We start from the raw sequence: 23,280 nt of genomic DNA, 5'->3' as shown, positions 1-23,280 counted from the left end.
ATTTGGTTACAATCCATGCAGAACTCTAGGACAAGTAGCGATTTATAGGATTTACCTCTATTTCCCCTCTTGGGCCCCAACCGTCCTGCCCCCGGGGGACCAGAGCCAAAATTTATACAAGTTCTGTTCCCCTTCCCCCAAGGATGTTTGTGGCCAAATTTGGTTACAATCCATGCAGAACTCTATGACTAGTAGCGATTTAAAGGATTTACCTCTATTTCCCCTATTGGGCCCCGCCCCTCCTGCCCCCTAGGACCAGAGCCAAAATTTATACAAACTCAGTTCTTATTCTCCCAAGGATACTGGCCAAATTTGGTTACATTCCATGCAAAACTCTATGACTAGTAGCGATTAAAAGGATTTACCTCTATTTCCCCTATTGGGCCCCACCCCTCCAGCCCCCGGGGGACCAGAGCCAAAATTTATACAAGTTCTGTTCCCCTTCCCCCAAGGATGTTTGTGGCCAAATTTGGTTACATTTCATATAGAACTCTATGACTAGTAGCGATTTAAAGGATTTACCTCTATTTCCCCTATTGGGCCCCGCCCCTCCTGCCCCCGGGGGACCAGAGCCAAAATTTATACAAGTTCTGTTCCCCTTCCCCCAAGGATGTTTGTGGCCAAATTTGGTTACATTTCATGTAGAACTCTATGACAAGTAGCGATTTAAAGGATTTACCTCTATTTCCCCTATTGGGCCCCGCCCCTCCTGCCCCGGGGGACCATAGCCAAAATTTATACAAGTTCTGTTCCCCTTCCCCAAGGGATGTTCGTGGCCAAATTTGGTTACATTCCATTCAGAACTCTATGACTAGTAGTGATTTAAAGGATTTACCTCTATTTCCCCTATTGGGCCCCGCCCCTCCTGCCCTGGGGGACCAGAGCCAAAATTTATACAAGTTCTGTTCCCCTTCCCCCATGGATGTTTGTGGGCAAATTTGGTTACATTCCATTCAGAACTCTAGGACAAGTAGCGATTTATAGGATTTACCTCTATTTCCCCTATTGGGCCCCGCCCCTCCTGCCCCCCCGGAGGTCAGAGCCAAAATTTATACAAGTTCTGTTCCCCTTCCCCCATGGATGTTTGTGGCCAAATTTGGTTACATTCCATTCAGAACTCTATGACTAGTAGCGATTTAAAGGATTTACCTCTATTTCCCCTATTGGGCCCCACCCCTCCTGCCCCTGGGGGATCAGAGCCAAAATTTATACAAGTTCTGTTCCCCCTCCCCCATGGATGTTTGTGGCCAAATTTGGTTACAATCCATGCAGAACTCTAGGACAAGTAGCGATTTATAGGATTTACCTCTATTTCCCCTATTGGGCCCCGCCCCTCCTGCCCCCGGGGGGTCAGTGCCAAAATTTATACAAGTTCTGTTCCCCCTCCCCCAAGGATGTTTGTGGCCAAATTTGGTTACAATCCATGCAGAACTCTAGGACAAGTAGCGATTTATAGGATTTACCTCTATTTCCCCTATTGGGCCCCGCCCCTCCTGCCCCCGGGGGGTCAGTGCCAAAATTTATACAAGTTCTGTTCCCCCTCCCCCAAGGATGTTTGTGGCCAAATTTGGTTACAATCCATGCAGAACTCTATGACTAGTAGCGATTTAAAGGAAATGTTGACGGACGGACGGACGGACGGACGGACGGACGGACGGACGGACGGACGGACGACGGACGCCGCGCCATGACATAAGCTCACCGGCCCTTCGGGCCAGGTGAGCTAAAAAATTATTTTCTCATGAACATTTTGCTACAACATTTATAATGAAGCAGAGTTGTTCAGAATTAAACAAGAAGTCAACTCACCAAAGTTTTGACTGCTTAATGCACTTTTACATGATTAAAATATTTGAGCAAGACCTTTATTCCCTTCCTTTCACATTTGTTATGTGTTTCTTCAGCAAACTATGAGGTTTACCTTGTTTAAAAGGGGTATTTGAGTTAATTGTATGCTCTTAATGTAATGTTAGCTTGGAATCAGGATTCAAGTTAAATACTTGGAAGACTTTTTCCAAAAGAATTATAATAATGTACCATCATCGGTTTCCCAATTAATGTTGACATTAATTATTTATTAGCAACATATAGCTAACACGGAAGAATTCGTTGTCAAAATACTACTTTTCCACTTAAGCACGTCAGACACATAGCGGGGCCCTTTCTGACGTGTCAGTGTTCTAGTTAATAATACAATAATATAGAATATAATTAAATTGGAATGGCCTTACAGACAAAAGTTCCTGACATCATGTTTGTGTGTAATAATTGGAACAATACAGCATTCTGAAATACAGATCCTTATAACACTCCGTACAATAGAGGATTTGACAACATCCAAAATAGAGTCATGTTCAGATGACCTTTTAACACCTGTACTTCAGATCAAATTTTCTACACCTTACTATATCAATTGGAAATGCCATCCGTCCCAGTATTTATATACATTTTGCTTAGCTGTGCTCTTTGGGAGAGATCACTACGTGTATATACATTGTAATAATTCTGACAGCTTTTTCAAACTATTTCTTCCCCTGAAATTCACTTTCAAGATTCTGCAGACGACAGCAATTTGATTGGCCACCTCCAAAGGTCCCCAGGATGTGACCCCTAATGGGATGTTGTCAGATCCTCTTATCAAACGTAGTGGTAATGAAGATCTGTATTTCAATCAGATTGACCAATGAAGGAGGTAGATATCATAGAGAACAACTAGACATGAAGCCTTAATTATTATATCTAAGACCTCCGCCAATATAGTCTTAGTTTCTTAGCTATTTAATCAGTCACACCATCATACGAGTACACACCTATACATAATGTAGCTGCTCCAATATCATTCAAAAATTATAATGTAATGATGATTGTTGAAAAAAAAAATCAAAATTAGCATCAAATGCTGATAAAGATACTGCATAGCTGGTAATTATCGTGGGCCCAACATTTCAAATTTTGAGAAAACTGAAGGGCTTCAATCAGCTACTTTTCTGAAACGCTTTTGATTGTTAAAATGGGAATGTGAAATGAGATTATCATATTGTAGAGTCACAAAAGTTATTAGCATACTATCAAGAATACACTTTTCATCCCCTTCTGAACAATTATATGAAATGATATGTTATATTTTATAACATTACTGACTATGTCATGCATAATTGATGTTCCATGAAATCCTTCCCATGAAAATCACTGCCTATTCAGTATCTACTAGTAAACAGTTGCCCACTTGTTCCTTACATTTCGCAGATTGTACCATTTTGATATCAGAATACAAATTTTCATAGCATTTAAAATCTATGTTGTATAAATTCTGACCTAAAATATATTATGACTTTGAATGCCCTTGAACCAAGGCCAGTAAAATCCTGAATGTTCATTGATGCTAGCACATTATTAATTACATGTATAAGGCCCTATAACACCTTTTCTAAAAATAGCATCTGTCCAATCCACTGGTTGTTATTTCTGTGTCTGTAACATACCCGTACTCGTGACTTTTGGTACGAGGGCTAAATTTTGTCCTGCTTTACGAGCAATAACCACATCGTCGACCTTTTTCTGAATCATTTTAGCACGTACACGAGGGTCTATTTCTGGTAGCTTTGGACATAGGCACTCGTCTCGTATACTGATTGCCTGGAAAATAGAAAACATCAGTTTAACTGCTAGTTAACAGATTAGAGGTACGAGGCCTAAAAATTATTCAAATTAAGTCAACTTCACATTTACAGTCAAACCTGCATTAAGCAAATACTTCATTATGTGACAATGAAATATTTCTACATGGTAACATTTAACAAGAGATCTCAGAGGGATTTTGGCACCCACCAAAGAATGATCTATATCTGACAAAGGAAAGATGGATCTTTTCTCTACTTTTTAAACTTTTTCAAACATACTACATATAAAATTTGAGACAGATCGCTTCAATACCTTTTGAGAAATAGCGGTAACAAACTTCAACTATCAAAATCCAAGATGACTCCTTGGCGGCCATCTTGTTGATCAATCGGTCCCAAATCACAATATGCACAACTAGGGCCCTAGGGGAACCTACATGTGAAATTTGAGAAAGCTCCATACAATACTTTCTGAGAAATAGTGTTAACAAACTTTGAATATAAAAATCCAAGATGGCTGCCTGGCAGCAATTTTGTTGACCGATCGGTCCCAAATCACAATATGCACAACTAGGGCCCTAGGGGAACCTACATGTGAATTTTGAGACAGATCCCTTCAGTACTTTCTGAGAAATAGCGATAACAAACTTTGAATAACAAAATCCAAGATGGCTGCCTGGCGGCCATCTTGTTAACCGATCGGTCCCAAAATGCAATATGTACAACTAGGTCCCTAGGGGAACCTACATATGAAATTTGAGACAGATCCCTTCAGTACTATCTGAGAAATAGCCATAACAAACTTTAACTATCAAAATCCAAGATGGCTGCCTGGCGGCCATCTTGTTCACCGATTGGTCCAAAAATGCAATTTCCACATCAAGGGCCCTAGGGGAACCTACATATTAAATTTGAGAAAGATCCCTTCAGCACTTTTTGAGAAATGGGGATATCAAACCTTAACTATCAAAATCCAAGATGCCGCCTGGCGGCCATCTTGTTTTTCCTATCAGCCTCAAAATCTGTATGGCACAAATAGGGACCAAGGGTAACATCCATGTGAAGTTTGAACAAAATTCCTTGAGTAGTTCTCAAGAAATATCGATAACAAACTTTAACTGCCAAAATCAAAGATGGCTGCCTGGCGGCCATCTTGTTTTTCCGATCAGCCTCAAAATCTGTATGGCACAACTAGGGACCAAGGGTACCCTCCATGTGAAGTTTGAACAAAATCCCTTCAGTAGTTCTCAAGAAATATCGATAACAAACTTCAACTGCCAAAATCAAAGATGGCTGCCTGGCGGCCATCTTGTTTTTCCGATCAGCCTCAAAATCTGTATGGCACAACTAGGGACCAAGGGTAACCTCCATGTGAAGTTTGAACAAAATCCCTTCAGTAGTTCTCAAGAAATATCGATAACAAACTTCAACTGCCAAAATCAAAGATGGCTGCCTGGCGGCCATCTTGTTTTTCCGATCAGCCTCAAAATCTGTATGGCACAAATATGGACCAAGGGGACCCTCCATGTGAAGTTTGAACAAAATCCCTGCAGCAGTTTTTAAGAAATAGTGATAACAAGCATTGTTTACGGACGGACCACGGACGCAGGGCGATTTGAATAGCCCACCATCTGATGATGGTGGGCTTTAAAAACCTGTTTTAAGGGACAATCTGTTACCAGGTACACAGGACTTGGTTCCCAGAAGAGCAGCTCATGACAAGTTTGACTGTGCTACACATTATACCAAGTGATACTAATCATGCTTATATCCAGGTTAGAGGTATGATGTATAAGGCAGCTTGAGTACTGTGGGCTTGGACAACTATTACCCTATAAATATTTATTTAAAACCAAGTATGAACTTGAGCAGGCTGCATGTTTGTCTATATGAAAGGCATGTATGGTTCAATACAATACTAAATAATCAGAACCATGATGATTTTCGTATTCATTCCTAAAACCTAAACATTTATTATCAATTGACAAGTATGTAATAAACCTATGATTTCTAACCTTCGCCATCAGTTTTTCCATTGTCATTATGCGATTTTCGTTGGATGGATGAGTTGACGTAAATTCCAGACCTTTCTGTCCTGTCAAATCTCTCACCATCATCATCTTCCTCCATAGAACACTACCTTCACGCACATCAAAACAGGCCTGAAAAAAACCAGATAGTATACATCAACAAGAGATCCCAGAGGGATCTTGGCTCCCACCAAAGAATGATCTATGTCTGACAATGGAAGAGGAATTTTTTCTCTGCTTTTCAAACTTCAACTTCAAATGCAATTTGAGATAAGATAGATCCCCTCATTACTATCTGAGAAATAGGTATAACAAACTTCAATTATCAAAATCTAAGATGGTGGCCTGTTGGCCATCTCGTTGACCGGTCAGTCTCAATTAGGGCTGGGTATTGGAAGGTATAAAACGATACGATACGTATTGACAATACACTGAAACAATACACGATACGTATTGACGATACAGTGGACCTCTTTTTCAAATTCAGTTGACCAATGTGTTTTGAATATTGTGACAATAAAAGACAATTTTGATAAAACATTTTATAACCAAGAAAAAATCTACCAAACATTTGATTCGGTTTATCATCTGTGTTAATTAATTTATGCCAATTTGTATTCTTAGTTATGAAAAGGCATTTCTTATCCATCTAGGTGACACAGATGCCTTAAACACTTCCAATTGATTGAAATGCTCTTCCTTGAATGATGTTTTAGAATAAATTTTGTTTGGAATTTCCTATTTCTACAACAAAAATCAGTAGGGTGAGATGTAAAATGATACAGCGATATACAGCATGTTTGCGTATCAATATTCGATACACTGGTGAAAACCGGGGATTTATAAAAAAAAATTTTTTTAGTGTCTTTCACTCTAAAATGATGGCCGTAACCAGAGTCTGAGATCGAAATCGCAACTTTAAATGATTTTTTTTTTGTAGAAAAGTGGGAAAAAATTAGAGTTGGGGGTAAAAAATTAGGGTTGGTCGGGTAACGCTAAACATTTTACAAGAGAGAGAATTGTCTTACCTTGGCTGCCATCTCCAGTCCCACAATGTCTGCTTCCTCCTCCAACTCTCTACTGAAGGTCAAAGTGTAGACGTACTGAAAACACAAAAACCAATAACAATATATAAACATCAAAGTGTAGACGTACTGAAAACACAAATACCATAACAATGTATAAACATCAAAGTGTAGGTGTACTGAAAACACAAATACCATAACAATGTGTAAACATCAAAGTGTAGGTGTACTGAAAACACAAATACCATAACAATGTATAAACATCAAAGTGTAGGTGTACTGAAAACATAAATACCATAACAATATATAAACATCAAAGTGTAGACGTACTGAAAACACAAATACCATAACAATGTATAAACATCAAAGTGTAGGTGTACTGAAAACACAAATACCATAACAATGTATAAACATCAAAGTGTAGGTGTACTGAAAACACAAATACCATAACAATGTATAAACATCAAAGTGTAGGTGTACTGAAAACACAAATACCATAACAATGTATAAACATCAAAGTGTAGGTGTACTGAAAACATATATACCAATAACAATATATAAACATCAAAGTGTAGGTGTACTGAAAACACAAATACCATAACAATGTATAAACATCAAAGTGTAGGTGTACTGAAAACACAAATACCATAAACAATTATAAACATCAAAGTGTAGGTGTACTGAAAACACAAATACCATAACAATGTATAAACATCAAAGTGTAGGTGTACTGAAAACACAAATACCATAACAATGTATAAACATCAAAGTGTAGGTGTACTGAAAACATAAATACCATAACAATGTGTAAACGTCAAAGTGTAGGTGTACTGAAAACATAAATACCATAACAATGTGTAAACATCAAAGTGTAGGTGTACTGAAAACACAAATACCATAACAATGTATAAACATTAAAGTGTAGGTGTACTGAAAACATAAATACCATAACAATGTATAAACATTAAAGTGTAGGTGTACTGAAAACATAAATACCATAACAATGTATAAACATTAAAGTGTAGGTGTACTGAAAACACAAATACCATAACAATGTATAAACATCAAAGTGTAGGTGTACTGAAAACACAAATACCATAACAATGTATAAACATCAAAGTGTAGGTGTACTGAAAACATAAATACCATAACAATATATAAACATCAAAGTGTAGGTGTACTGAAAACATAAATACCATAACAATGTATAAACATCAAAGTGTAGGTGTACTGAAAACATAAATACCATAACAATGTATAAACATCAAAGTGTAGGTGTACTGAAAACACAAATACCATAACAATGTATAAACATCAAAGTGTAGGTGTACTGAAAACACAAATACCATAACAATGTATAAAATCAAAGTGTAGGTGTACTGAAAACACAAATACCATAACAATATATAAACATCAAAGTGTAGGTGTACTGAAAACATAAATACCATAACAATGTATAAACATCAAAGTGTAGGTGTACTGAAAACACAAATACCATAACAATGTATAAACATCAAAGTGTAGGTGTACTGAAAACACAAATACCATAACAATGTGTAAACGTCAAAGTGTAGGTGTACTGAAAACACAAATACCATAACAATGTATAAACATCAAAGTGTAGGTGTACTGAAAACACAAATACCATAACAATGTATAAACATCAAAGTGTAGGTGTACTGAAAACACAAATACCATAACAATGTATAAACATCAAAGTGTAGGTGTACTGAAAACACAAATACCATAACAATGTGTAAACGTCAAAGTGTAGGTGTACTGAAAACACAAATACCATAACAATGTATAAACATCAAAGTGTAGGTGTACTGAAAACACAAATACCAAAACAATGTGTAAACGTCAAAGTGTAGGTGTACTGAAAACACAAATACCATAACAATGTATAAACGTCAAAGTGTAGGTGTACTGAAACACAAATACCATAACAATGTATAAACATCAAAGTGTAGGTGTACTGAAAACATAAATTACCATAACAATGTATAAACATCAAAGTGTAGGTGTACTGAAAACACAAATACCATAACAATGTATAAACATCAAAGTGTAGGTGTACTGAAAACACAAATACCATAACAATGTATAAACATCAAAGTGTAGGTGTACTGAAAACACAAATACCATAACAATGTATAAACATCAAAGTGTAGGTGTACTGAAAACACAAATACCATAACAATATATAAACATCAAAGTGTAGGTGTACTGAAAACACAAATACCATAACAATGTATAAACATCAAAGTGTAGGTGTACTGAAAACACAAATACCATAACAATGTATAAACATCAAAGTGTAGGTGTACTGAAAACACAAATACCATAACAATGTATAAACATCAAAGTGTAGGTGTACTGAAAACATAAATACCATAACAATGTATAAACATCAAAGTGTAGGTGTACTGAAAACACAAATACCATAACAATGTATAAACATCAAAGTGTAGGTGTACTGAAAACATAAATACCATAACAATGTATAAACATCAAAGTGTAGGTGTACTGAAAAACAAAATACCATAACAATGTATAAACATCAAAGTGTAGGTGTACTGAAAACATAAATACCATAACAATGTATAAACATCAAAGTGTAGGTGTACTGAAAACACAAATACCATAACAATGTATAAACATCAAAGTGTAGGTGTACTGAAAACACAAATACCATAACAATGTGTAAACATCAAAGTGTAGGTGTACTGAAAACACAAATACCATAACAATGTATAAACATCAAAGTGTAGGTGTACTGAAAACACAAATACCATAACAATGTATAAACATCAAAGTGTAGGTGTACTGAAAACATAAATACCATAACAAATATATAAAACATCAAAGTGTAGGTGTACTGAAAACATAAATACCATAACAATGTATAAAAACATCAAAGTGTAGGTGTACTGAAAACACAAATACCATAACAATATATAAACATCAAAGTGTAGGTGTACTGAAAACACAAATACCATAACAATGTGTAAACATCAAAGTGTAGGTGTACTGAAAACACAAATACCATAACAATGTATAAACATCAAAGTGTAGGTGTACTGAAAACACAAATACCATAACAATGTATAAACATCAAAGTGTAGGTGTACTGAAAACACAAATACCATAACAATGTATAAACATCAAAGTGTAGGTGTACTGAAAACACAAAATACCATAACAATGTATAAACATCAAAGTGTAGGTGTACTGAAAACACAAATACCATAACAATGTATAAACATCAAAGTGTAGGTGTACTGAAAACACAAATACCATAACAATGTATAAACATCAAAGTGTAGGTGTACTGAAAACACAAATACCATAACAATGTATAAACATCAAAGTGTAGGTGTACTGAAAACACAAATACCATAACAATGTATAAACATCAAAGTGTAGGTGTACTGAAAACACAAATACCATAACAATGTGTAAACATCAAAGTGTAGGTGTACTGAAAACACAAATACCATAACAATGTGTAAACATCAAAGTGTAGGTGTACTGAAAACACAAATACCATAACAATGTATAAACATCAAAGTGTAGGTGTACTGAAAACATAAATACCATAACAATGTATAAACATCAAAGTGTAGGTGTACTGAAAACACAAATACCATAACAATGTATAAACATCAAAGTGTAGGTGTACTGAAAACACAAATACCATAACAATGTATAAACATCAAAGTGTAGGTGTACTGAAAACACAAATACCATAACAATGTATAAACATCAAAGTGTAGGTGTACTGAAAACACAAATACCATAACAATGTGTAAAACATCAAAGTGTAGGTGTACTGAAAACATAAATACCATAACAATGTATAAACATCAAAGTGTAGGTGTACTGAAAACACAAATACCATAACAATGTATAAACATCAAAGTGTAGGTGTACTGAAAACACAAATACCATAACAATGTATAAACATCAAAGTGTAGGTGTACTGAAAACATAAATACCATAACAATGTATAAACATCAAAGTGTAGGTGTACTGAAAACACAAATACCATAACAATGTATAAACATCAAAGTGTAGGTGTACTGAAAACATAAATACCATAACAATGTATAAACATCAAAGTGTAGGTGTACTGAAAACATAAATACCATAACAATGTATAAACATCAAAGTGTAGGTGTACTGAAAACACAAATACCATAACAATGTATAAACATCAAAGTGTAGGTGTACTGAAAAAATACATAACAATTACCATAACAAATATAAACATCAAAGTGTAGGTGTACTGAAAACACAAATACCATAACAATGTATAAACATCAAAGTGTAGGTGTACTGAAAACACAAATACCATAACAATGTATAAACATCAAAGTGTAGGTGTACTGAAAACACAAATACCATAACAATGTATAAACATCAAAGTGTAGGTGTACTGAAAACACAAATACCAAACATACCATAACAAATACCATAACAATAAACATCAAAGTGTAGGTGTACTGAAAACACAAATACCATAACAATGTATAAACATCAAAGTGTAGGTGTACTGAAAACACAAATACCATAACAATGTATAAACATCAAAGTGTAGGTGTACTGAAAACACAAATACCATAACAATGTATAAACATCAAAGTGTAGGTGTACTGAAAACACAAATACCATAACAATGTATAAACATCAAAGTGTAGGTGTACTGAAAACACAAATACCATAACAATGTGTAAACGTCAAAGTGTAGGTGTACTGAAAACACAAATACCATAACAATGTGTAAACATCAAAGTGTAGGTGTACTGAAAACACAAATACCATAACAATGTATAAACATCAAAGTGTAGGTGTACTGAAAACACAAATACCATAACAATGTATAAACATCAAAGTGTAGGTGTACTGAAAACACAAATACCATAACAATGTATAAACGTCAAAGTGTAGGTGTACTGAAAACACAAATACCATAACAATGTATAAACATCAAAGTGTAGGTGTACTGAAAAACACAAATACCATAACAATGTATAAACATCAAAGTGTAGGTGTACTGAAAACACAAATACCATAACAATGTATAAACATCAAAGTGTAGGTGTACTGAAAACACAAATACCATAACAATGTATAAACATCAAAGTGTAGGTGTACTGAAAACACAAATACCATAACAATGTATAAACATCAAAGTGTAGGTGTACTGAAAACATATATACCATAACAATATATAAACATCAAAGTGTAGGTGTACTGAAAACACAAATACCATAACAATGTGTAAACATCAAAGTGTAGGTGTACTGAAAACACAAATACCATAACAATGTATAAACATCAAAGTGTAGGTGTACTGAAAACACAAATACCATAACAATGTATAAACATCAAAGTGTAGACGTACTGAAAACACAAATACCATAACAATGTGTAAACATCAAAGTGTAGGTGTACTGAAAACACAAATACCATAACAATGTGTAAACATCAAAGTGTAGGTGTAGGTCTGAAAACACAAATACCATAACAATGTATAAACATCAAAGTGTAGACGTGTACTGAAAACACAAATACCATAACAATGTATAAACATCAAAGTGTAGGTGTACTGAAAACAAATACCATAACAATGTAAACTCAAAGTGTAGGTGTACTGAAAACAAAATACCATAACAATGTATAAACATCAAAGTGTAGGTGTACTGAAAACACAAATACCATAACAATGTATAAACATCAAAGTGTAGGTGTACTGAAAACACAAATACCATAACAATGTATAAACATCAAAGTGTAGGTGTACTGAAAACACAAATACCATAACAATGTATAAACATCAAAGTGTAGGTGTACTGAAAACACAAATACCATAATAATGTATAAACATCAAAGTGTAGGTGTACTGAAAACTTAAATACCATAACAATGTAAGGGACAAGAGAATCATAGACAAACTCTAAGTTTTTTAAGTTTTGTTCTAATAGTAAGCTTTCATATTTGTTTTTAAAATGCTCTTGCTTAGAACTCCTGAAATGACTATTTCAAACTTCAAATAACAGATACATTCAAGGAAATGTTTTTGTGGTTGTCTGTACGGATACAATGCCTTGTCCACACTTTCGATCTGTACTCACATGCATCATTTTCTCCATAAAGTATTGAGTCACTATGGCAATTCCATCACTTGGTATTATGGTCCAGATAGCTGTCATGAAGAAGATGATGCAGTAATCTAGAAACTGGCTCTTAGAGAGGGTCTCAATCTGTGAAAAAAACATGAAGGTCGTAAGTATCTTGATCTGTGATAAAACTGTCAAGGTCATAAGCATTTCAATCTGTGGTATTACTGTCAAGGTCATAAGCATTTCAATCTGTGGTAAAACTGTAAAGGTCATAAGCATTTCAATCTGTGGTATTACTGTCAAGGTCATAAGCATTTCAATCTGAAGAAAAACATAAAGGTCATAAGCATTTCAATCTGTGGTATTACTGTCAAGGTCATAAGCATTTCAATCTGTGGTAAAACTGTCAAGGTCATAAGCATTTCAATCTGTGGAAAAACATCAAGGTCATAAGCATTTCAATCTGTAGAAAAACATAAAGGTCATAAGCATTTCAATCTGTGATAAAACTGTCAAGTTCATAAGCATTTCAATCTGTGGTAAAACTGTCAAGGTCATAAGCATTTCAATCTGTGGTAAAACTGTAAAGGTCATAAGCATTTCAACCTGTGGTAAAACTGTCAAGGTCATAAGCATTTCAAAATGTGATAATACTGGCAAGGTCCTAAGTGTCTCAACCTGTAGTACAACGGTCAAGGTCGTAAGCATCTCTATCTGTGGTAAAACGGTCAATGTCATTAGTATCTGAATCTGTGGTAAATTGTAAAGGTCATAAGTACAGAGGAGTCCTCTGTATATCAATTTGGTAAAATTGTCAAGGTAATTCACGTCTAAATCTGTAAAAAGAAATTGTCAAGGACGTCATTTGCATCCCAATTGGTGGCTAAAATGTCAAGGTCATTAGTATCTCAATCTGGATTTTTTCTTTAACCCTTCAACAATGTTTATAATAAACAAATAATTGTTATTTTTTGAAGATTCACAGACTGATATCTTATGATATGTTGTTTTAAAGTATAAATTCAATAAATAGAGCTGAACATCAACATGTCACCATATGGATATTGTAAATGTTGAACCATTCATTAGTCAAATATTTTGACTACCGTAGTCCTTCCTACTCTATTTGTCCTATATTTTTGTATTAAAAATATACCTAGTGTAATTTGCTTGTACTAAACGTCCCTGAAAGAATCAATTACATGTACATTATATGAAGAACTCTTTCATTTGTAAATAAATGGCCTTCAAGAGAAATTTTAAATATACTTACTGAATGTGAACAAACAGCATGCGCCATCTCATGAGCAAACACAATAGCTAGCTGGTTCTCATTCTCAATGAACTTCATCATTTGTGTGGTAAAGAAAACATGGCCAGTCTGCAACCACAAAAAATGTACATGTATGTTTGTATGCCAAGTTATGGGTACGATGATACAATGTTGTTGCTTATTGTAATATTGCTTTGATTTCTTAGTATTGGCAACTGCCTTGTTCCTATTTTGCCCTCAAATCTCTCTTACATCTGTCCTTTGTCTAATTTTGCCTCAACTCTCTCTTACATCTGTCCTTTGCCTAATATTGCCCACAACTCTCTCTCACATCTGTCCTTTGCCTAATATTGCCCACAACTCTCTCTCACATCTGTCCTTTTCCTATTTTGCCCTCAACTCTCTCTTACATCTGTCCTTTTCCTATTTTGCCCTCAACTCTCTCTTACATCTGTCCTTTTCCTATTTTGCCCTCAACTCTTTCTCACATCTGTCCTTTGCCTAATATTGCCCTCAAATTTCTCTCACACCTGTTCTTTGCCTATTAATGCCTGTCAACTCTCTCACATCTGTCCTTTTCCTAATATTGCCTCAACTCTCTCTTACATCTGTCCTTTTCCTAACATTGCCCTCAACTCTCTCTTACATATGTCCTTTGCCTATTATTGCCCTCAAATTTTTCTCACACCTGTTCTTTGCCTATTATTGCCTGTCAACTCTCTCTCTAATCTGTCTTTTGCCTAATGTTGCCCTCAACTTTCTCTCAAACCTGTCCTTTTCCTAACATTGCCCTCAACTCTCTCTTACATCTGTCCTTTGCCTAATGTTGCCCTCAACTCTCTCTCAAACCTGTCCTTTTTCCTAATATTGCTCTCAACTTTCTTAAACCTGTCCTTTCTCAAATATTGCCCTCAAATTCTCTCACACCTGTCCTTTGCCTAATATTGCCTTCAACTTTCTTAAACCTGTCCTTTTTCCTAATATTGCCCTCAACTTTCTTAAACCTGTCCTTTCACAAATATTGACCTCAAATCTTTCTTACATCTGTCCTTTGCCTAATATTGCCCGTCAATACTCTCTCACATCTGTCCTTTGCCTATTATTGCCCTCAACTCTCTCTCACACCTGCCCTTTTCCTAATATTGCCGTCAACTCTCTCTCACACCTGCCCTTTGCCTAATATTGCCCATCAACACTCTCTCACGCCTTTCCTTTTTCTAATATTGCCTGTTGACTCTCTCTTACACCTGTCCTTTGCCTAATATTGCCCTCAACATTAGTCATTGTCTCACTATCTGTCTTTAGTTGATTGCCTCTGTGAATATCATGACATGTTATACTTACTGGAAGGACAAAGGCATTGAGTGCTGGATCATCAACAATGATGAGTTTCCACTTGAGATCCTTGAGTACGGGGAGATCCTGATTGGCTGCCAGCAGTCTCTTGGCTACATACAACAATGGCTGGTACAGTGCATGTGTGGAGGGCAAAACTCGGTCCTTGTAGCTTTCTATGTGCTGAAACAATGATATCACCAAGGTGTTATCAATGTACTGGTTACAAGCAAATTCCTTTGACATAAATACATTCTAGACACCACAAGTGATTTATAAGTTTTTACCTTATTATTAAAAGTTTATTAAAAAATAAATTACCAAATGGAAAAAAATATCTGGAACAGTTACGAGGGATGTTCCGAAATTAATGTTACTTGCACAATATCTAGTGGAAATCGTGCTAAATGGGCTTAAAACTACCTCGTGGCGATAGTGTGATATCTGAAGCGTGATATAGGTGAATATCTCGCTCACAATTACACTGACCTTGGTGCTGTGTACATTATTTTGTAGCACACTCGTTACACTCTATACAAATATGGTTGGCAAGAGAGTTGAAAACGTAATTGAAATTAGGGCCTATATCAAAGGTAGGTCTCTACTTGGCTTAAAGCCGGTGGATATTCATCGTGAGGTGTGTGATATATATGGGAAGGGTCAAATGTCATATATGACTATTTGTAGGTGGGTTGCTCGATTTAAGTCGGGACACCAGCAGCTTAAAGATGCTGCCCACACAGGTCGCCCTGCAACAACAACAACAAAGCATAACATTGAACTAATTCGGCAAATCCTTGAAAAAGATGCAAGGTACACTGTCCGGCAGTTAGCTAAAATGACAGGCTTGTCTTTAGCACGTATTCATTGCATTTTAAAGAAACATCTTAAGCTGGGCAAGATCAATACCCCATTTACTAACTGACAACCAAAAGAGGTCCCGGGTTGACAAGGCCAAATCCTTATTGAAGAAATACCCAAAATACAGCAAAAAGGCTTTTGATACCAAGGGTGTATTTTTCCAACCCAAAAGAAAATGCTCTAATCGAATCTGGGCAAGCAAAAACGCCAGGCGCCCTAGCATTGCTAAAAGAATACGCACCGTAAGGAAGGTTTTGTATGCCATATTCTTTGATAACAAGGGTCCAATCATTCAAATCCCTGTTCCAAAAGGCAAAACTGTCACAGCGAAGTATTATAGAGATGTTATACTTCGAAAACTTAAGAAAGTCGCCCACAGACAGGTTTGAAGTACCTCAGGCTCTTACATGGTAATGCGCCAGCACACAAGGCGCACATTGTAACGGAGTTTTTGAAGGCAGAAAAGGTCACTGTCCTCCCCCACCCTGCATATTCACCAGACTTGGCCCCCTGTGACTTTTTCTTGTTCCCCAAACTAAAATTTCACCTGTCTGGAACAAAATATAAATCAAGAAATGCCCTTGGCTCTGCCATTTACCAGTATCTTATGAGTATACCAATTCAAGAGTACGAAAACTGTTTCCAAAAGTGGATCGATCGGTTGAAACGATGCATAAATGCAGAGGGGGAGTACTTCGAGGGACAGGGCAAAGTAAAATGATCAGAATTACTTCTATTAAAGTGAAATCACCAAAGTAACAATAATTTTGGAACACCCCTCGTACTATGGACATTAAATACATTTACATTATAAAGGAGTTACTGACAATTTAAAAAAAGTATATATTGTTTAAGCCATCACAAATTATAATTATATTTAATGAATCTGGTTCTCAGGTATATTTTCTTACCTTTATACATGTTCTAATGTCATCACCTTGCAACCATTTTTTCATTCTTATATGCACAAATATTCTTGTCACAAATTTTACTCACTGACCTTGAGAGCCTGGTACCCTGACCTTGAAAACCTGGACAAGATTAAAGAGGATGACACCTACTTGCTCAGCTTCATATTCGCTGACCTTGAGAGCATGGTAACCTGACCTTGAAAATATTGTCAGTAGTAGGAATGATGGCCTTCCTGTTCAGCCTCATATCCGCTGACTTTGAGAACCTGCTACCCTGACTTTGAGAACCTGATACCCTGACCTTGAGAGCCTGGTACTCTGACCTTGAGAATCTGGTACACTGGCCTTGAAAACCTTACCTTGAGAGCCTGGTACCCTCATCTTGAGAACCTGATTCCCTCAACTCGAGAACCTGATATCCTGACCTTGAGAGCCTGGTACCCTAACCTTGAGAATCTGACACCCTGACCTTGAGAGTCTGGTACCCTGACCTTAAGAAAATGGAACTCTGACCTTTAGAATATGATCTGGAGTGAGAATGATGACCTACCTGTTCAGCCTCGTATTCGCTGACCTTGAAAACCTGGTAGGGTGTGAGAATGATGACCTACCTGTTCAGCCTCGTATTTGCTGACCTTGAGAACCTGGTCGGGTTTGAGAATGATGACCTACCTGTTCAGCCTGGTATTCGCTGACCTTGAGAACCTGGTCGGGTGTGAGAATGGTCACCTTTCTGTTTAGCCTCGTATTCACTGACCTTGAGAACCTGATAACCTGACCTTTAGAATCTAGTACCTTGAGAGCCTGGTCAGGAGTGAGAATGATTACCTTTCTGTTCAGCCTTTTATTCCTTGACCTTGAGAACCTGATACCCTGATCTTGAAAACCAAGTACCTTGAGAGCCTGGTACCATGACCTTAAGCTTGAGAGCCTGGTACCCTGACCTTGAGAACCTTGTCGGGGTTTGAGAATGATGACCTACCTGTTCAGCCTCGTATTCGTTGACTTTGAGAACCTGGTCAAGTTTGAGAATGATGACCTATCTGATCAGCCTCGTATTCATTGACCTTGAGAACCTGGTCAAGTTTGAGAATGATGACCTACCTGTTCAGCCTCGTATTCGCTGACCTTGAGAACCTGGTCGGGTGTGAGAATGATGAACTGTTTCCTGTTGGTGACTGGTGTGACTTGATTAGACGCATATAAATGATACATCAACACTAACGGAATTCCCACAACAGATACATACAACAACACATACAACAACTTCTTCCATCCTGGTAAATCCTTGAACCATTTTCGGTACACACTGTTTAAACAAAATATATCATTGTATGTCAGATACTGCAATATAATTAAACCTAAATTAGTGATCACCTCGGAGTTATTTCTATATAAGACCATCTGCTTGATAAGAACATGTTCGTTAAGTCCCAAATGACAATTTCAATGCAATTCAAACAATGTGTAATGACCACTTTATATGGCTACTTTATATATATACCAGACATAATTAATGTATTTTCAGACGGACTCTTCCTAATGACAAACTCTTCCAATTTTATAACTAGAAATTGAATACTTCAAAATGGAATTTCTGGTGAATGAATTAAAGATGCTCCACCACTGACAAATGGTATTTTTTCATTGTTAAAAACAAGAGCAGACGATTTAGTATTGTTCTTCAGTTACACAAGGACATAGTCATTCAGATCCCCCACCAATGGAGATATCAAAGTTGAAGTAAGTTTGATTGTGGAGACTTATGTCTATGAAAAAAAACAGGAAAAGGAAGTTGAGCTAAAGAAAGATGGAGTATAATTCAAGTAGAGCGGGGCTGCAATTGTTGAATCAGGTATACAGCCTTGACATTTATATTAGACTATATACACAAAGATGGGTGGAGTTTTGCAAAGTAACATTTACCATTTACCATGATATTTTCAGCAATGTTTCCATGGTAACGGAAAAAGTGCAAAAAATGAAAACCTAAAAATAGCAAAAGGTACTACTAGACCATAAAAAGAATGTGTCTTATGAAGTTTCGTGGAAATATCTCTGCTGGTTTTAGAGTTATGCTCCGGAAACGAACCTGCTACAAAAATATATTTTCAGCAATGTTTCCATGGTTACGGAAAAAGTGCAAAAAATGAAAACCTAAAAATAGCAAAAGGCACTACTAGACCATAAGAACAATGTGTCTATGAAGTTTCGTGGAAATATCTCTGCTGGTTTTAGAGTTATGCTCCGGAAATGAACCTGCTACAAAAATATGATATTTTCAGCAATGTTTCTATGGTTACAGAAAAAAGCACAAAAAGTGAAAACCTTAAAATAGCAAAAGGCACTACTAGACCATAAGACTAATGTGCCTATGGAGTTCCGTACATATATCTCAACCGGTTTTCCAGTTATGCTGCGGAAACGAACCTGATACAAAAATATATTTTCAGCAATGTTACGGAAAAAGTGCGAAAAATGAAAACCTAAAAATAGCAAAAGGCACTACTAGACCATAAGAACAATGTGTCTATGAAGTTTCGTGGAAATATCTCTGCTGGTTTTAGAGTTGTGCTCCGGAAACGATTCTTAAACAAAAATCTGCCATTTTCAGCAATGTTTCCATGGTTACAGAAAAAAGTACAAAAAGTGAAAACCTTAAAATAGCAAAAGGCACTACTAGACCATAAGACCAATGTGTCTATGAAGTTTCGTGGAAATATCTGTTCTGGTTTTAGAGCTATGCTCCGGAAACGAACCTGGTACAAAAATAAGATATTTTCAGCAATATTTCCATGGTTACGGAAAAAATGCAAAAAATGAAAACCTAAAAATAGCAAAAGGCACTACTAGACCATAAGACCAATGTGTGTATGAAGTTTTGTGGAAATATCTCTACTGGTTTTAGAGTTATGCTTCGGAAACCATTCGTACGGACGGATGGACAAACGGACGAACGGATGGACGGAACCCATTTGTATATCCCCCGCCAACTTCTTTGGGCGGAGGATAAAAAGTTACTTAATTTACACCATTACCGCCATTGAAAAGTTTGAGCTTCTAATTTTACTTCAAGTTAAAAATATGCAAAATAATTCATTGCATCCCGAAAAAAATCTGTGGCACTATTTCCTATATGGAATGAAGTACTGATTGCTCATGCACCAAAGGCAAAATAAATTATTTTGTATTATTTTTTGTGTTAATTAGACATATATATACACGATTAAACACCAATTATTGTTCAAACGATGAATATCATTTATGTTCTGTCGGCGGTGGAGCATCTTTAGTATTTAATAAAAGCATCACAAATGTCAAATGTTGATGTTAATATCTGATGTTACTTAATTTTCACCGCTAGCAAATTATTAGTAATAGACTGTTATATTTTGTAAGTTCTGATGTTTATCTAGTTTATAAATGATGACATTAACATTAGAAATGATGTAGCATACCCTTATTATATGTATAATCTGTGGACACTGATTAGGGTGAAGCTAAAGCTAAACTTGACTAAAATTATTGCTGAGGGTTTTCAAACTTTGATTCATAACAAATGTACATGATTTGTTGATAATACTCACCGTGATGTAAAAATTGTAAAAAGCTTTAAAGCAGGTTTTACCAACACCCATATGACTGGATGAATTACTCTGTTTTGCTGACTAGTATGGAACCAACATATACGCTGGACAACTGGGGGAGGTTGTTGATTCCTACATATAGGTGTCTTTGGAGATTTGTTCACATAGACCAGAGGACATCCAGTCTGCAGTTTTGTCCCCCTACATCTACTTGTATGTGTTGTCAGAGCTGTATTATTTACAGTTATATGTGGATGTCGTGTCTGTAGGTTTGCTTGAGTAAATTTGATTGAAGTTTTCACACTGGTCAAAAGCTTCGATGAAAAACATCTGAAATTGAAGCAATTATTGGTACTGATTTTATAACAAAGCAAATATAACATAGTGATTAACACTTTAGAGAGCATGAGCCAACAATTTAAGTATGGGTCTATGAAAAAGCTTAAAAATGGCTATTTCCTCTCCTAAAGATACAATAACAAGAGGCCTAATGGGCCTTAACCGTTATTTGCCTATTAATACAATACAACATAGAGTAGAACTGAAATAAACAGTAAGTAATTAAAGACAGCATCTGATTCCACCGACCTTAAATGATGATCAAGGTCATTCATATGCACAACCTTGGTAGCACTACATCCCAGCATGCTACAGAAACAATCAGATCTTTAGGGGCTCAGTTTACTTATTGGCAGACGCTGTTTTAAGATTTTAGCCATTTTTGACCCTCTTTTGACCTTATATGAGGTCAAGGTCATTTATTTAAAAAAAGTTTGTAGTCCTCCATCCCAACATGCTACAGGCCCAATATCAGGTGTGTATAGTGGAGCCCTACCAGTAGTCGTGAAGGAACAGTAGTCGTGGTTTGGGAATTATTTAACTCTTTCACCCCTATGTAACTTTAGTAGACTTTACCATCCATTGATCTGGATGAGTCCATTATGGCCTACAGTGGTGAAAGGGTTAATTGTTTGCATCTCACGAAACACCATCATGAAGTATTCGTCAGCAGCTCCAGACATTCAGAAATCTGAATGCACAGTAGAATAAATGCATACAATCACAACAAATCAAAAAACAGTTCCGTCACAACTGGTTGGGTCCCAGAAAAGCTCTTAGTTATTGACACGATATTGTTTTTATGATCTCTGTGACCTTGGATAAAGGTGGAGATCATTTATTTGAACAAACTTGGTAAACCTTCATCCAAGCATGCTACAGGCCCAATATCAAGTCTCTAGGACTCTTAGTTATGCACAAGAAGTAATTAAAATGATTTTTGAATTGTGTGATCTTAAATGGAGGTCAAGGTCATTTACATGAACAAGTATGATAATGTACCTGCTGTTATCAACCACATACAGATATCATGATAATACATGATCAGGTCCGGTAGCACAGCTAAATCTGGCTATATAGCTAGATTTAACTATATAGCCAATTCTGAATACACCTATAGTGGACAAATGTACACAAAAGTGACATAGCTGGTCACAGAATCAGCGTACACATCTGAAATTGAATGACGAATCAGTAGAACAAAATATTTTTGTCATCTAAGATAATTTCTTTGTTGCATTGTTGCATGAATTAGTACTCACATCCATTTATTCTCATGTTCTGATGAAAAAGATATAAAATCCAAGTTTTCCATTTGAAATGCGCCACATATCTTGTTGTTAATGAGCTGGCTAAGCACATCTTGCACATGGTCAATTTCGCGCGGGATCTGCATGTGCTCCAAGCGCACCTGTAGCCTGAATCTTCATTGGGTGGATGCTTATCTGCAGACGACACAACGACGCAATAATGGATTGACTCTCGCTATAGTTTTGTTATCAGGGAATAGTGATAATGGATACCAAATAAATGCAACGATGAAATTTTAAAAAGTCGCATGAAGATGAGCAAGTTGGGCAAGGCAACATTATTCATATCACTGACTTAGTACCTGTTTCGTCATACAGGCTTCCATACATGTACTGCACGAGGAAAATGTGACCAGACCTTACCTGTTTGTTTATATTTGTCCACTATACGTGTATTTAGATTTGGCTACATAGTCAAATCTAGCTTAAAAGATTTAGCGGTGCTACCTGACCTGATGATGTTACATCAGCTGTACATTATACATGTTTGGTAGCAAGTAAATCAGGACAGTCTGTTCATGAACATAAATATGGAGAATTACATGTAGTCTATCTAACCTTCCTTTTCCACACAGAGTAAGTAACATGACTCTATTTGACAGGAAATATAAAACAAGCCTGCAACAAAGAACTGACATATGTCATCAATACGGAACCTAAAAACCATCCAAAAGAGTTACTAAAGGGACGTAATTCGTTCGAAAACGAAAGTAAGGGAGAAGTAATTATTTTTTGTAAATTTTATTTCGTTAAAAGACAATATTTAATAGTCATGTAATATCTGCTCTATGTGTAGTATTAAAAGTGAGTTAACAAGTACAATTTTAGATTTTTTTATACAAACACTTTATCAATTAGTGG

General features: G+C 36.1%; 1 protein-coding gene across 1 annotated transcript; it reads right to left on the bottom strand.

Annotated features, from left to right (window-relative positions):
- Nucleotides 1–2,867: 2,867 nt before the first annotated feature.
- LOC138325869 (metalloendopeptidase OMA1, mitochondrial-like) lies at nucleotides 2,868–23,099 on the bottom strand. Its single transcript, XM_069271848.1, has 9 exons — nucleotides 22,978–23,099; nucleotides 20,771–21,100; nucleotides 18,288–18,492; nucleotides 15,421–15,594; nucleotides 14,077–14,184; nucleotides 12,816–12,944; nucleotides 6,679–6,753; nucleotides 5,636–5,782; nucleotides 2,868–3,636 (listed from the first exon to the last, which is right to left on the bottom strand). Exons 1-9 carry the CDS (start codon nucleotides 23,055–23,057, stop codon nucleotides 3,460–3,462), a joined length of 1,425 nt encoding a protein of 474 aa, XP_069127949.1. The 5' UTR covers nucleotides 23,058–23,099; the 3' UTR covers nucleotides 2,868–3,459.
- Nucleotides 23,100–23,280: the final 181 nt, after the last annotated feature.

The sequence above is a fragment of the Argopecten irradians genome, chromosome 6 (assembly GCF_041381155.1).
Source record: "Argopecten irradians isolate NY chromosome 6, Ai_NY, whole genome shotgun sequence".
Lineage (NCBI taxonomy): Eukaryota > Metazoa > Mollusca > Bivalvia > Pectinida > Pectinidae > Argopecten > Argopecten irradians.
This window is presented reverse-complemented; position numbering and strand designations above follow the sequence as displayed.